General features: G+C 28.1%; 1 protein-coding gene across 1 annotated transcript in view; it reads right to left on the reverse strand.

Moving 5' to 3' along the window:
- LOC101901057 (tyrosine-protein phosphatase Lar) overlaps positions 1 to 16,925 on the reverse strand; it is an 898,201-nt gene that overhangs the window by 54,045 nt on the left and 827,231 nt on the right. The window contains exons 16-17 of the mRNA XM_059125202.1: positions 9,204 to 9,354; positions 6,831 to 6,967 (exon numbers count right to left, since the gene is read on the reverse strand). Of these exons, the coding sequence (XP_058981185.1) occupies positions 6,831 to 6,967; positions 9,204 to 9,354 (288 nt within the window). The remainder of the gene's footprint in view (positions 1 to 6,830; positions 6,968 to 9,203; positions 9,355 to 16,925) is intronic.

Below are 16,925 nucleotides of genomic sequence, written 5' to 3' on the forward strand. Positions count from 1 at the left end.
TTACGAACTACAAATACCAATTTTTAGACAAATCCGTGGAAAAATGAGGCAAAAATCATCAAAATACCGAATATCGGGAGGTACAGTTATATGGGGGCTATACCAAAACGTGGACTGATATATACCATTTTCAGTAACAACAATCTTAGTTACAATACATATTGTTCTCTTTTTGTTTTCGAATATGCAATCATAGTACTTCTTCCATATGGTAATAGATCTTGGAAAAAATATTTAAGGAAAAGAAAAGTTGTAATAATCCACACCATAAACCCTCTGCAAAATAATTTTAGAAAAATTCCCGTCATAATAGTCTTTGAAAATTAGTTAAGAAAAAAATTACATTATAAAAGTCCTTGGAAAAAAATAGTTGTAAAGTAAAATTGGTTTTGCCACGAACACATTGGGCTTTGAAAACAATATTCTTCATTATATCCGGCTAATAAGTTATTTGAAAAGAATTTTGAAAAATCCTCCGAAGAGTAATCCAAGCGTATATTACAAAATCGAACAATAGTCTCTATATTAATTAGAAATCCAATATAAATGGCTCGTGGAAAAATATAAAAAATGGCAAAAAAAAATCTTAAAATCGAAAACTCGTAAAATTTTTTGATTATTGACGGACTCATTGTGTTTTGAAAAAAGATTTTTAATAACGTATAGCTATAAAGTCCTTGGTAATATTTTTAATTAGAACAATAATTTTTAAAGTCTGGAAAAATGAAAGCAAAGTTGAATATTTTATATTTTAAATACACAATTTTTTATGTATGAAATTAAATAATAATAATAAAATTGAAAAAAAATTATACGCATATTTACTTATTTTTTTAAATATATATATAATAATATATAATATATATTGGTTATTATGGAATGCATCGTGCATATAAAGGAAATATTTTTTTTTATAAAATTGTGTTCGATATTTTTAAATATTTTTAGATTAAAAATCATATTGAGGAGGTCGGGTGGAATAAACATGTATAACATTTATAGGGTTGCACTTTTTTTGCATAAACCATTTTGTGTTTTTTCTTTACATAATCTTAAAAAAGAAGGGAATAAAATTTAAGAAATATATTTTTCGTTTTTAAATTAAAAAAAATTATTTTAAAATAATAAAAAAAATTATACAAGGATGGCAGGCTGACAATCAAGCATATATATATATATATATATATAAAGGCTTAATTAATATTATATTAGTATAATGGGAAAAAAATATAATATAGAATATATTTATAAAATATTGACAAGTGTTTTTAATAAATTTTAAAATGTAATTACTTAAAAAAAGTTGTGTAAAAAAATATCATAATAATATTAGAATTATTTTCTTATTTAAAAAAATATTAAAAATTTCCAAAAATATAATTTTATAGTTCGAAGCAAAGCATGCTAAGAATATCCACAGAAAACTAAAAATTAGTTGGGTTTTCTCACTTTAAATCAGTCACATACAATTTTTCAATACTTTAAACTGAAAAAACATTATGGAAAAAAAAATTCCCTTGAAATGTGCGCATAAATTTAAATAAAAATATTTAAAGGTATTTTTTAAAGCCAGACATAAAGCCCTTAACATTTTCAGAAACTTTAAATTCGAAATAATTATCCTAATTGCATGTGTGGTGCATACTTTAGGGCGTTATAAAAAAAAACAATTTAGTTGGCAGAAAACATTTGATGTATAAAAATATGAAAAAATCATATCAACAAATTAGTCATATAATGTTTGCAAAATTTTGCAAATCAAAAAATAATTTTTTATTACAAGAATGATGCATACTTTTAGGCTTCACATGAAATTGTGACAGTTCATACCTGTTCAATATTTTTCTTGATCTTAGAAAACCACTTAGAAGTCAATTAAAAAAAAAATAAATAAATAATACACACATGACAATATCGGAATCTTCAGAATAATTCTTTAATTGTATGCATGCTGCATACTTTTTGGCGTATAATGACCATTTAGGGGGGAAGAGAGTTAAAATCACTCTCAGGAAACCTCTTTGGAATGTTCGCCTCATAAATACAATCGACAAAAGCTGTTAAGAAAAATCCCAATTTCGGAATTGAATCAAGAAAACCATTTCATATGTTTGTATGGTGCATATTTCCTGCCCTATAAAAAAAGCTTTTTCCTGTCTCAAGAATTCTAAATAAGCGTTTTTTAAATCTTTAAAAAAAATTGAGCAGCACAATTTTAAGGAATTCTGTGTAAGGGGCATATTTTCTATGTATAGTGCATATTTTTAGGGGTTATAAAATATACATTTCTGATTGACGCTTTTTCCTGACACATGAAATCTAATTAAGCGTTTTTTTTAACCTTAAAACGAATGTCCAGCACAATTTTAAGGAATTTTCCCCACACTTTTGTACTGCTGTATATCATCGCATTTTTTTTTAAATATTAAAAAACACATGACACTTTTTTAATTAAGCCGTCTGCAGTAATTGAAAAACAATAACATTACATTTAAAATAATAACAATATGTGGGCCAAAATGAAAAATAACAACGATGACTAGGAGGACTACAAAGGGCATATAAAGGTCATGATAAATTGTAAAATAATATTATTTTTTTGTTGTTTTCATTTAACAAAAAAAAAACAATAAAAAAGCAAGTAAACATAAAAAACGATGAGCGAAATTTTTATTAATATTAATTGAATTGACTATTAAAAAAACACACACACATACTTAAACCTACGCACGCACACATTCATATGCAGGCAAGCTGATGAATGAAATGTCGGTTAAAGAAACAACAAGTGCAATTGTGCAAAAATGAAAATTATTTATGAAACGCTGATGAGTGATTGAGTGAATGGTGGTTAAACACCAAATATGAAAACAAAAACAAAATTATAACGTTGGAACACTTTAACAATAATAAATAACATTGCATTAATTAATTAAAATTAATTTCACAAAAAAAAAAAAAAAAAAAAAAAAACAAGACTTAACACAAGGACTTTTCAATCGAAATGAAAACACATTCAGAAATGGAAAATTTATAAAAGAAATACCTTTGGGAAAATTAAAAAAAAATTGTTATTTAACAATAAGTAATTAATTTCTTTTCCTATCACTAGATGGTGTTGGGTGGTTGTGGTGGTGCATTTTTTCTTTATTTTCTGTTTTCAGGTGACAAAAATCATGTCCATGAAAATTTTCAAAAAGAAAACACAAACGACTAAAAGGTGCCATATTTCATATAAAAATAATCCTATTAATTTACATTGCTGTTGATTTTTAATAAATTATTTTTTTTTTTGCAATATATTATGTGCAATATGTGTGTAGTGGTGGTGGTAGTGCTAGGTGTCGACGACGAATTGGTGCGTTAAGTGAATTCAAGTGAAAGATAATTAATATTTAATAAAATTGCGTTAAAAAACAGTAATATTAAAATTAATAACAGAAAAAAAAAACGATGTGACACATGTTGGGTGGCACAATGCAAAAACATGCGGGGGTGGTGCTATTTTTAGGAAAAAACTTTTTTTTCTTATTTTATTTTTTTTTTTGGGGGGGTTTGTGCAAATTTTTTTGTGCATGGAAGTCGAAGATTCGTTACATTTCATAATTGGATATTTCTTATCGTTCCGATATTTCAGAACTTTCAACGATAACTGGACGGGTATCAGTTTCAAATAAAAAAAATTAAATTATACAGAAAAAGGGAGAGAAAAATAATTCGTGTTGATTTCTTGTTGTTGTTGTTGGAGTAGAGGTTACTGTGATGTTTCTAGTGTTAAAAAGTTTTTTTTTACAAAATTAAGGATAGAAATTGCCTTTTTGTTATATTTAATATTTAATTATGTTTAATTTCATGGTTAATTTCTCGAGTTTTCAATTTTTTTCTATGAAAATCAAAAAAAAAAAAAAAAAAAAAAATCGATAACATTTTCTATGAAAATCGAGTTAATTTCTATGAAAATCTTTATCGAACATGGAGAAAATTTTCTATGAAAATCTAAAAAATTGTCAACAAAAATCGAGACAATTTTTTATGGAAATCAGAAAAAAATCGAGAAAATTTTCTATGAAAATCGAGAACATTTTCTATGAAAATCAAGAAAATGTTCTTAGAATATCGAGAAAATGTTCTATGAAAATAGAGATAGAAAATTGTCTATGAAAATCGAAAGAAGTTCATCGAATTTTGAAAATCTAAAAAAAATGAGAAAGTTTTCTATGAAAATCGAGAACTTTTCTATGAAAATATTTATCGAAAATCGAGAAAATTTTTTGTGAAAATCGAAGACATTTTCTATGAAGATCGAGAAAATTTTATATGAAAATCGAGAAAAATTTCTATGAAAATTTTTATCGAAATAAGGGAAATTTTCTATAAAAAAAGTCTACGAATATCAAAGAAATGTTTATCGATAATTTTCTATGAAAATTTTTATCGAAAATCGAGATAATTTTTTTATGAAAATCTTTATCGAAAAAACGTTTACAGAAAATCGAGAAAAAGTTTCTATGAAAATCGGGAAATTTTCTATGAAAATCAAAAAAATGTTCATCGAAATCGAGAAAATTTTCTATGAAAATTTTTATCGAAAATCGAAAAGATTTTTTATGAAAACCTTTATCAAAAATCGATTTTTTCTATGAAAATCATGATAATTTTCTATGAAAATTTTTATCGAAAATCGAAATAATTTTCTCTGAAAATCTTTATCGAAAATCGAGAAAAAATTTTCTAAGAAAATCTTTAAATCGAGAAAAAATTTTCTGTGAAAATCTTTATCGAAAATCGAGAAAAAAATTTCTATGAAAATCTTTATCGAAAATCGAGAAAAAATTTTCTAAGAAAATCTTTATCGAAAATCGAGAAAAAATTTTCTAAGAAAATCTTTATCGAAAATCGAGAAAAAATTTTCTAAGAAAATCTTTATCGAAAATCGAGAAAAAATTTTCTAAGAAAATCTTTATCGAAAATCGAGAAAAAATTTTCTATGAAAACCGATTATCGAAAAAATATTCTATCAGAATCGAAAAAAAAAATGAAAATAGGTTATCGAAAATCGAGAAAAAATGCTAAGAAAATCTTTATCGAAAATCGAGAAAAAAGTTTATCGTTAAAATTTCATATAGAAAATCTTTTATCGATAAAATTTCATATGGGAAATTTATCGTTTATCGATAAAGTTTCGTATAGAAAATGTATCGTTTATCTAGAAAGTTTCGTATAGAAAATGTACAGTTTATTGATATTTCGATAAATTTTCTCTATAGAAAATTTTTGCGGAATTTCGATAAAATTTCTCTATAGAAAATTTTTGCGGAATTTCGATAAAATTTCTCTATAGAAAATTTTTGCGGAATTTCAATAAAATTTCTCTATACAAAACTTTTGCGGAATTCCGACAAAAATTTCTCTATAGAAAATTTTCGCGGAATTTCGACAAAAATTTCTCTATAGAAAATTTTTTGGAATTCGATGAAGAAAACTTTTCGTACTTCGATAAAATTTCTATATAGAAAATTTAATATCAATAAAATTTCTTATAGAAAATTTATCGTTTACCGATTAAATTTCGCATAGAAAATGTATCGTTTATCGATAAAATTTCGTGTAGAAAATTTATCGTTTATCGATAAAATTTCGTATAGAAAATTTATCGTTTATCGATAAAATTTCGTTGAGAAAATTTATCGTCTATCGATAAAATTTCGTATAGAAAATTTATCGTTTATTGATGAAATTTCGTATAGAAAATTTATCGTTTATCGATAAAATTTCGTATAGAAAATTTATCGTCTATCGATAAAATTTCGTATAGAAATGTATCGGTTATCGATAAACTTTCTATCTTACCTTCTAACGATTTAATATTTTCAATTCTAATTTTTTAAATTAATAATTTAAATTTTATTTTAACGGATTTTAGTTTTTTTTCATGCCAGGGGTGTTTGTGATAATGTTTTGTTTTTTTTGTTTCTTTGTTTGTATATTTGGGTAAATATGTATAACTAGTTAGGTGTTTTGTGTATACAATAAATATTTTAAATAAATATATACATAAATACTTAACGAACTTAAATTAAATACTTTAAATAAATAACTAAAAACTAAATGTTGTGTAAATATGTAAAATATTTATTGTAACTATGTAATATATGTTGATGTAATTTAAGTTATGTTTACATGTGTATAAATAGATTAATTCTTAATATATGTTTGTTTATATATATGGGGAAGAGTGGGTGCTGTGTTCCATATGTTGTTGGAAAAAAATTAAGTTTAAATATTAAATAAAAATATTAAAAAAAAAAAAATAAATATTGTCCAGTATATCCTGTAAGGGTATGCACCTTGATTTACCCATGATTGGAGGTGGTACCTACTTGAATATGGTTTATATTTTTAAATGGGCGTAAAATATTTATATGGGTGTTTTATGGAAAAAAATTCTCATACTCTACATATGCAGGAGTTTTGAAAAATCTAATAAAAATTTAAATCAAAACAATTATATTTTTTATTTTTGTTTAACGACTTAAGCTATGCATTTTTGGAACTCTTTGTTTATTGTTGTTGGTGTTTGTTTATTTTTTCTTTTCTGGCACCTTAAGTTTAGTTTTTTTGTTGGTTGATATCATTTCGTGTTATATATGGTTTACACATATATGTATATATGATATATATTTTTATAAATAAATATTTTTTTAAGAGTATATATAGATTTTCAATTTCAATATAATAATTACTATAATGATATATGTTTATTTTTGTATTGGTTTAGATAAAAATTTATGAAAATCTGTTAAAATGGAGAATAGAAATCGTTTGCTTACCATATTGTTTTGTACGGACGGGTATGGGTGGGGTTGTTGCACCTTCGCCTCTTTGGGAACGAGCGGCCAGCCATATATAATATAGAGTATCAGGATACAAACCATCTAGCGTATACGATTCAGTGTTGGAAATACGCCTGGTGAGGAAAATGGGGAATTTAAAAAGAATTATTTAAAAAAATTAAATAAATTCTTTAAATAAAACCATAAAAATTATTTTGTAATTATTTATTTATTTAAAAAATAAATAAATTTTATAAATAAAATTATAAAAATTATTTTGTAAAATGTATTTGAATATGAATTATATTATATATTTATTAATTTATTTATTTGTTTTAAAATTATTCTTTTTCGTTTCTTTATATATTTGTGAAAAATATTTATATATATTTAAAAAAATTCTTATATATATTTCCGGGTTTTTAATGTTTAATCAAAGGTAACATAGGTAGAGGGGGCAAATTCCTACCTTTTCCACATTTTTTGAAATTTCCGAATTTGCAGAAAAGAATGCGAGGAATATTTTCCTGGAAAACTGTAACCCTCAAGCGAGTCACCAATGGGGTCTTTTTGGCTATTTTTCAAAATATGGCTTAAAACTCCATTTCAACGGGATAGTATCAAGACAAAATATTTTACAAAATTATTTGTCTATATTTTACATAAACATCAGGAATTCGTGTTTATTAAAAACACATATTAGGGTTGAGGCCCTACTTAATGTCAGCTAGTTGAAAAATCCCCTCCAAAGCTACATTTTAAAAGTTACTTCTTTCAATTTTCCTAAAAAAGAGGTGGTTGCTTATTCCGCTTTCTTTGGGCGTTTTGTTATTCAAAGTTTTGAACCCTTTGTGGCGGAGGTACAAGAAGCAATGGTGTGATCCCTTCCATCTTTATAACAGATTTTTCGTTGATGGAAATATTGAGATGTACCCAGTCTAAATGGAATCGAATTTTCGCGTTCGCGTTTTATGAGCACCATGGATATTCAAAATTTTGAGACTTTACGGGGGAGGTACCAGAAGGAGTGGATCGATATATTCCATCTTCGCAGCAAATCTTGTGTTAGTAGAAATAATCGGATGTGTGAATTATGAAGGGAACCGGATATTCAAAATTTTGACAATTTTTTTTTTTGGGGCGGGGGAAGTACGAGAAGGCGTGGACCTATAGATCCCATCTTCACACCAGACCTTGGGTTAATAAAAATATTGTGATGTGTTCAATCACATTTTATAACAGTTATAATTATTCAAAATTTTGACCCTTTGTTGGGGAGGTACTTGGTGGAGTGGACTGATATTTTTGCACCCGACCTGGAACTAATGTAAATATTAGGAAAGTTTGCGCAAAATTGGATCAACCTCTTTTCTTCGGTGCAGTGAAACATTTTCTATGAAAAATTATAATTTTTGAGGTGGAGTTACGAGAAGTAGTGGACCGATATTGCCCATCTCCGAACTTAATCTGAGTTTGGTAATAATATTACGATGTACCAAGTTTGGAGCAAATCGAATACTCCCTCCCCAGAGTTATCTTGCGCACCGACCAGGCAGACAGACAGAGGGACGGACGGACGGACATCGCTAGATCGATTCCAAATGCGCTGAAATGGATTTTATCCAAAGAGACCTAGGGTCTAAAAACGTCATTTCGATGAGTCACATTTTGATTGTATCAGGGTATACAAATGGTGGAAGGGAGAACTTGCCTTTTTTAATAGTTCTGGTGTATTCCTGTAATTATTTTTTGTGTAGTACAGTTTTATACAAAATAATTTTTTTTATTATTATTTCAGTTCATTATTTACCCCTTATTGCTATATTTCTTATTATTATTATTATTTATTATTATTATTATTTTAATAATTTATTAAATTTTTTATTATTTATTATTTTTTACTTTTATTTATTTCTTATTATCATTTTTATTTATCTATTTAATGTTTTCCTTCGTTATTTATATTGGTTACTATTGTCGTTTTAGATTGCCTCTCCCTCTCCCCCTCCCTCTCCCTCTCTCCCTTGACTCTCTTTGAGTAACAGGAATTTGTCGATGTATCCCCCCCATTATTAAATTTTTTCGAAACCATTTATTTATTTTAATCAAATTTCCGTCTATCAAATTGTTTTTTTTTTTTCAAATAATATTGAATACCAAGTTTTTTTTTTCAAAATTTTCCCCACGGTTATTATTTCTATATTCCCAAAGCACCATGAGAATGCCACAATTGCTCCCTCCTCATAGATGAATGAATGAATGGTGAATAGAGAGAGAGAGAGAGTAGGTGTATGCGAGAGAAACTTGTGGATGTTGTCTCTTGTGTGTTTTTTTCCTGCTTCGTCATAGGTTATTAAAGCCAATACTCACTTGTGATGATCCTGATTTGCATATGTGTCATTCCAGTACAATTCATAATGAACGATATTTTCACTGGAATGTGTCGGTTTTGACCATTGCAATGTAACTGCGGTCTCGCCGATATCGGTGGCCCGGAAATTGCTTGGCTGTGAGGGGACACCTGTAATGAAATAAAAAGGGCGAGAAGAAAAAAAACAGATATCATAAATAAATTTGCCGATATGAGAGGGAGAGAGAGAAAAAAATAACATATTTTTGTTGTGGTCGTTGTTGTAATACCAATCTATAAATGAATACAGGTGTGGTAAAAATCCCGGTCATGACGACGATGATGATGACGTTTGGTTGAGATGTTCACAATGAGATAAATCAAATATTGGCAATGTCAATAATGTTTCCTCCCCTTCTTTGGTTATATTTCATTATTATTGATTTATGTGATTGTGTGTATTTGTGTGTGCGGGTGTGTGTTCGTTGAAGGGGAACGCCAACGCACAAAAGTATGCAATAAATGATTGAACAAACAAAAAAAAGAGAAAAAATTGTATTAAAATAATAATAAATGATGACAATGTGTGATGGTTTGCGTAAAACCATCACTGACAGCCGCGGACGGCATCAGCAGTAACGGAAATTAAATAAATAAAATTTAGGGTAAGTGTACCAGTAGTCGGCACTTTTAGGATTTTCGCGTTTTTAATCGCTCACCATTCTGAGTGGAACTTTTCAATTATTGCAAAGTTAATTTATTCATATTCGAAATTTTGTATACTTTTTGCAATAATAAATAAAGTTTTAATAATTTTTTATTAAATTTCATAAATTTGTAGTTTTATTAAAACAATGCTTTTTTGCCAGTAGTCGGCACCACTTGCTAATTGTCGGTATGGCATGTTCCAACATTCGGCATACCAATTTTTTTGTAAGAATAATTAATAATAATAATAAATTATTTCATTAAAATATAATATTTTTGTTTAGTTAAACTGATTCGACGTCTTTATTGTACTTTTCTTAAGAATATGGATTGTTGAGGACCTTCACAGACAAAAATTTAATTTTTATTAGAATAAATCATATTTTCTTAGCGAAATTGTACACAAAGATAGCTGGCAATATATTTGAAGTAAACATAATACATTTAGTTATAATAGTTTCATTTATTTGGGCTTAAAAATAAAAAGTGCCGACTACTGGGACATGCCGAACTTAGGAACACTTACCCTATATCAGTTTTTGTTTTTTTTTTTTTTGTATTCTCTGGGCTACCTGATTTTAATAGAACAAAAAAAATAAATAAAAACATGAAAGGTGATAAATTATAAAAGGGTGGGAAGACAAATATTTAGTGTTTAGATACATCATGAAATTAAAAAAAATAGAGAATTGAAATTAAAATTGAAAAAATATTTATCAAAAACCAATGGTTTTAATCTAAGGGTTCTGGGCTTCAATTTTCGTTCCATGAAAATATGAAAATGTTATTTTCAGGTACCAGAAGAAAGTGTCCGACCCCTCCCATCTTTATAACAGATCTTATATTGTTCAAAATGTTAACCTTTTGTGGGGGAGGTACCAGAAGGAGTGGACCCATACATTTCATCTTCACAGCAGATCTTGTGTTAGTAAAAGTAATGGGATGTGTACAATTTGAAGAGAATCGGACGCTTATTTTGGATATTATGATCGTTTTGGTTATTCAAAATTTGGAACCCTTTGTGGGGGAGGTACCAGAGGTAGTGGACCGATACATTCCATCTTCACTGCAGATCTTGTATTAGTAAAAATAATGGGATGTGTGAAATATGAAGTGAACCGGATGCTTATTTTGGATTTTATGATCGTTTTGATTATTAAAAATTTTGTGTGGGAGGTACCAGAAGGAGTGCGCCGATATATTTCATTTTCGTAGCAGATTTTGTATAAGCAAAAATAATGGCATGTGTAAAATATGAAGAGAATCGGTTGTTTATTTCGGATTTTATGATGGTTTTGGTTATTCCAAATGTTGACCCTTGGTGGGGATAGTACCAGAAGGAGTGGATCGATATTTCCCATTTTCGAACTCGATCTAAGTTTGATAATAATATTACGATGTTTAACGTTAACGTGCGCAAATATCCTGAAACGGTTTTGGTCCAAACAGACCTAGAGTTAAATAAAATATTACATACCCTATCCAGTTATTATATGGCTAAGGGTATACAAAATGTATAATTTATTTATTTTTAATTTTATATTTTCATAGAACAAGAGTACAGTACTTGGACTAAAAATCATCATAAACATGAGTCCTTGATAATTTATTATTATAAAAAAATCCGAAATATTGGTTCAAAAAGTATTAAACAAATAAAAAAATAAAAAAAAAAAATATTTCCCAAAAAAAAAAAGAGAAGAAAGAAAAGAATTAAGCGCTTGGACTAAAAATTTAAAAAAAAAAATATTTCCCAAAAAAATGATAAATAAAAAAATTATAATAAAAAATATTTCCAAAAAAAATTGCGATTTTTTTTCAAAATTTGTATCCTTGACCAACCTCATATAACGAAACGATTTTTTCACATTTCAGTATAAAAAAATTAATCTCATATTTTCATAGAAGAATCCAGCGCTTGGACTAAAAATTTAATATTAGTATACAAAAAAAAAAAACTAATAATAAAATAATGAAAATTCCAAAAATTTCCAAATTTTTTTCACATTTCATAACTTTGTTTTCAAAACCAACCCCATCTACATTTCCCCCTTTACACACCCCAAAGGATGTGAGAAGCCAATTCAATTTCCATTTCAATATACAACATGCTGTTGTCTTTTTTTAACATATTTTTATTGCCTTGTTATGGCCATCCGAACTTGGACTCGCCCAGTGGCAGACAAAAGTCTTATTGTTCCAATATTATGGATATTATGATCGTTTTGGTTATTCAAAATTTGGAACCCTTTGTGGGGGAGGTACCAGAGGTAGTGGACCGATACATTCCATCTTCACTGCAGATCTTGTATTAGTAAAAATAATGGGATGTGTGAAATATGAAGAGAACCGGATGCTTATTTTGGATTTTATGATCGTTTTGATTATTAAAAATTTTGTGTGGGAGGTACCAGAAGGAGTGCGCCGATATATTTCATTTTCGTAGCAGATTTTGTATAAGCAAAAATAATGGCATGTGTAAAATATGAAGAGAATCGGATGTTTATTTCGGATTTTATGATGGTTTTGGTTATTCCAAATGTTGACCCTTGGTGGGGATTGTACCAGAAGGAGTGGATCGATATTTCCCATTTTCGAACTCGATCTAAGTTTGATAATAATATTACGATGTTTAACGTTAACGTGCGCAAATATCCTGAAACGGTTTTGGTCCAAACAGACCTAGAGTTAAATAAAATATTACATACCCTATCCAGTTATTATATGGCTAAGGGTATACAAAATGTATAATTTATTTATTTTTAATTTTATATTTTCATAGAACAAGAGTACAGTACTTGGACTAAAAATCATCATAAACATGAGTCCTTGATAATTTATTATTATAAAAAAATCCGAAATATTGGTTCAAAAAGTATTAAACAAATAAAAAAATAAAAAAAAAAATATTTCCCAAAAAAAAAAAAGAGAAGAAAGAAAAGAATTAAGCGCTTGGACTAAAAATTTAAAAAAAAAAATATTTCCCAAAAAAATGATAAATAAAAAAATTATAATAAAAAATATTTCCAAAAAAAATTGCGATTTTTTTTTCAAAATTTGTATCCTTGACCAACCTCATATAACGAAACGATTTTTTCACATTTCAGTATAAAAAAATTAATCTCATATTTTCATAGAAGAATCCAGCGCTTGGACTAAAAATTTAATATTAGTATACAAAAAAAAAAAAAAAAAAACTTATAATAAAATAATGAAAATTCCAAAAATTTCCAAATTTTTATCACATTTCATAACTTTGTTTTCAAAACCAACCCCATCTACATTTCCCCCTTTACACACCCCAAAGGATGTGAGAAGCCAATTCAATTTCCATTTCAATATACAACATGCTGTTGTCTTTTTTTAACATATTTTGATTGCCTTGTTATGGCCATCCGAACTTGGACTCGCCCAGTGGCAGACAAAAGTCTTATTGTTCCAATATTTATGTGTGAGTGTGTGTGTGCGAATGCTGAAAAACTTTAAATTAGTTTTGCCTGCAAAGTCGTCGCTGTTGTTGTTGTTGTTGATGTTGTATTTCTTTATTCTTTTATGATTTCCTACGGCCACAAGTACTTTCCCTGGTTCTTTATTCAAAAAATGCTGAAAGAAAGAAATACAAAAAATATTTAACAACGTTCCATTGTCACGCAGCAGTTCTCCAAAGAAATCGAAACTTGACCCTATTTCCGTAGTTTTCTCGTTCTTCTTGTTGTTATATAAAAAAGGCAAAACAAAAAGCGTATTTTCTCAATTTCCCTTTGAAATTGTTTTTCATTGTCATGTAAAAAAAAAACGATTTTTACAAATGAAATAAATTGATTTTTCTGCTTTGTTGATGAAACAACAAATAACTGCAGATAAGTGTTTGAGAACACAAATAAAGGATTTTTTTTTCAAAAATGGCATTTCCAAAATCAATAGTCGTGGGCAACATGACAATTTTCTTACCGCTGGTTGTTAAAATGAAATAAGAGCAATATTTGACTTCAAATATTTATTAAAATAAATATCTTGAACTTTTTTCACAGAAAAAAAAAAAAAATAAATTAAATTTTTTATTCCAAAAATTTTCAATGAACCAAAAAACCGAGAATTTTATAATTTTTTTTGACAAATAGCTATGAATTTGTACAACATATATTTTTGGGCATGAACTTAAAATAATGTTTTTTATAAATTTTTGTTTAAATAAATTGAGGATTTTTTTTATATATTTTCTTTCATGACCAACCTCATATAACGTAAATATTTTTAATTTTATATTTTCAAAGAAGGAGAATCCAGCGCTTGGACTAAAAATTTGAAAATTGTAAACATGGGTCCTTGATAAGATATTCATAAAAATTTCTAAAATATTGGTATAAAAACTAATAAAATAAAAATAATTTTTCCAAATTTCAAAAAAAAAAAAAAAATAAATAATAATAATAATAATAATAAAAATATTTTACTAAACAGAAAGAAAAAAGATGATCCGATTTTGCTCCAACTTTGAAAATCCTAATATTTCCATGAGGTGCGAAAATGGACAAAATGGACTCCATCAAGTACCTCGCCTCTAAAGGATCAAAATTTTGAATAATTATAACTCTTATAAAATGTGATATAAGGGACCGATTGTCTACAAATTACACACATCACAATATTTTTATTAACTCAAGGTCTGGTATGAAGATAGAATATATCGGACCATTCCTTCTGGTACCTCCCCCACAAAGGGTAAAAGTTTTGAGTAACCAAAACGATTATAATATCCGAAATAATCATCCAGTTCTCTTCATATTTCAGACATCCCATTATTTTTTACTAACACAAGATCTGCTGAGAAGATGGAATCTATCGGTCCACTCCTTCTGGTACCTGCCACATATAGAGTCAATATTTTGAATATATCCATGAAGTTTTTAAAATGCGAAATTAACTTCCGATACTCTTCAGACTTGGTATGTTTCCATATTTTCTTCAATAAAAGATATGTTATAAAGATGGCAGAGATCGGACCATTTTTTCTGGTACCTCCCCCTCATAGGATGCAAGATTTTGAGAAACAATAAAGGCGAAATGGCCATCCAACTCTCTTCATATTTCACACATATAAATATTTTTGCAAATACAAGAGCTGTTGTGAAGATGATATATATCTGCGAACACCTTCTGGAACCTCACCTACAAAGGTTCACAATTTTCAACACTTTTTCTCAGCGATTCTTTAGAATTTCCGATACCTATATATTTCTCTCAAAGAATTATTTTAGATCAAATTTCATTGTAAGTCTTTGAACAAAAAGAAATTTGCATATTCAACAGGTACCATGAAAAAATATCATCTATTTTAATTTTTTAAAAAATTTTTGTATATATCGGACCATACCAAAACGTTTGCCGAGGTGACCCATTTTCGATACCATTAATTTTGGATGTAATCTAAAGATCTCTATGAAATATCTAAAAAAAATATAAAAGCCTTAGCTACGTTTGGCCTAGAAACCAAGGAATCTTAATTCGAAAATTCCGAAAAAAATCGAGTATTTTTTCAATTTTCATTGACCAATAATTGTGAATTTTTTATACCCTCATCCATATGGCTACAGAGGGTATGTATCATTTTAAATTAACATCATGGCCTTCTTTGTGGTTTTTTATGGGTCAATAATCGTAGTTTAAAAAAATATATTTTTTAAGGTCAATAATCATAAATTCCTGAATTTTTAAATTTTTATTTTTTATCAATTTTATTCTCTGTGGCATTAATTTTCTACAAAGCATCTGTTACCTAAATTCCTAGGCCAAAAGACGTACACTCTCCCACTCTCTTGCTCCCTCTCTCTAGCTCTCGCTCTCTTCCAATTGCCATTCATTGTTATTCAATTGGTCGGCTAATACGACAATTTATTGTTGTTTCAGGCTTTTGTGTTTTGTACAATTTCCAATTAATCATTAGAGAATTTATACCTTTGATTATTTTCATCTAAAAAAAAAACAAAATATTACTTAGCAATGGACACACACACACAAACACAGATACATCTGCCCCATAGTCACACCAACGCACAAACACACACACAAATTGCCCACAAAACAAATAATAAATTTCCTTTTAATAGTTTAATTTCTAAACCATAAATCTCTTTTAGTATTAAAATGCCTGAAACCTACAACCGCACCCACAAATAGACAGGGCACTAAATGGTCATTTGGAAAAGTGTCAAGTTCGTGGGACCCCCGAGGAGAGGGGAAGAGGGAGAGAGAACGAGGGAAAAAGGAGCTCGGGATTTCATAGTTTAAACTATTGTTTCATTAAATTACAAAATTACTAAATAATTCATTCTGATAATGGCCTGGAGAATTGCCAGGCTATTATTAAAGGATTACTTTAAAGGGATATAGGAGAACCCATGGTCTTTTAAATAGAATATCAGAATATCCCCTTAATAGAAGACCAGTGGACCCCCTCATTAAAACTACTCATTTTTACACACACACACACACACTCAATTATACTCACATCACCATTCTCATAATCGAAAACCTCCACCTGTAAATTTATCCCTCACATACTTGTGTGTGTGCGTGTGTGGGTGTGTGCGTGCGTTTGCCTGCTTAACTCAATGATTGAAAAATCACACCAATTATTTAATTGTTCAATCGATAAATAATCAAATGATATTTAATACACTTTACGCAAACACCAAAATACGGACAAATTGTGCAATTGAGTTATCTGTGTGGAGGACAGACAACACAGGGATATGTGCGTATATATATCGTATATGGGTGTATAGGTTGACAGTGGACCTCCCTGTTGTTCGGGTCATCACTGGTTTCACACAAGTCAATATTAATTTGATAAATTGAGATTATACTGTTTATGAGTTTACAGGTGTAGTGAACATGCATAAATATATATTATATGACAATAAATTGTTCAAATAGATATGCTTGAACACACACACACACACTCGAAATATGGATGTTGATCTGTTGATTTTGTGGTAATAAAAAGTAAGCTTTTTTAATTTATAAAAGTGTCC

Source organism: Musca domestica, unplaced genomic scaffold (genome assembly GCF_030504385.1).
Source record: "Musca domestica strain aabys unplaced genomic scaffold, Musca_domestica.polishedcontigs.V.1.1 32, whole genome shotgun sequence".
NCBI classification, from domain to species: domain Eukaryota; kingdom Metazoa; phylum Arthropoda; class Insecta; order Diptera; family Muscidae; genus Musca; species Musca domestica.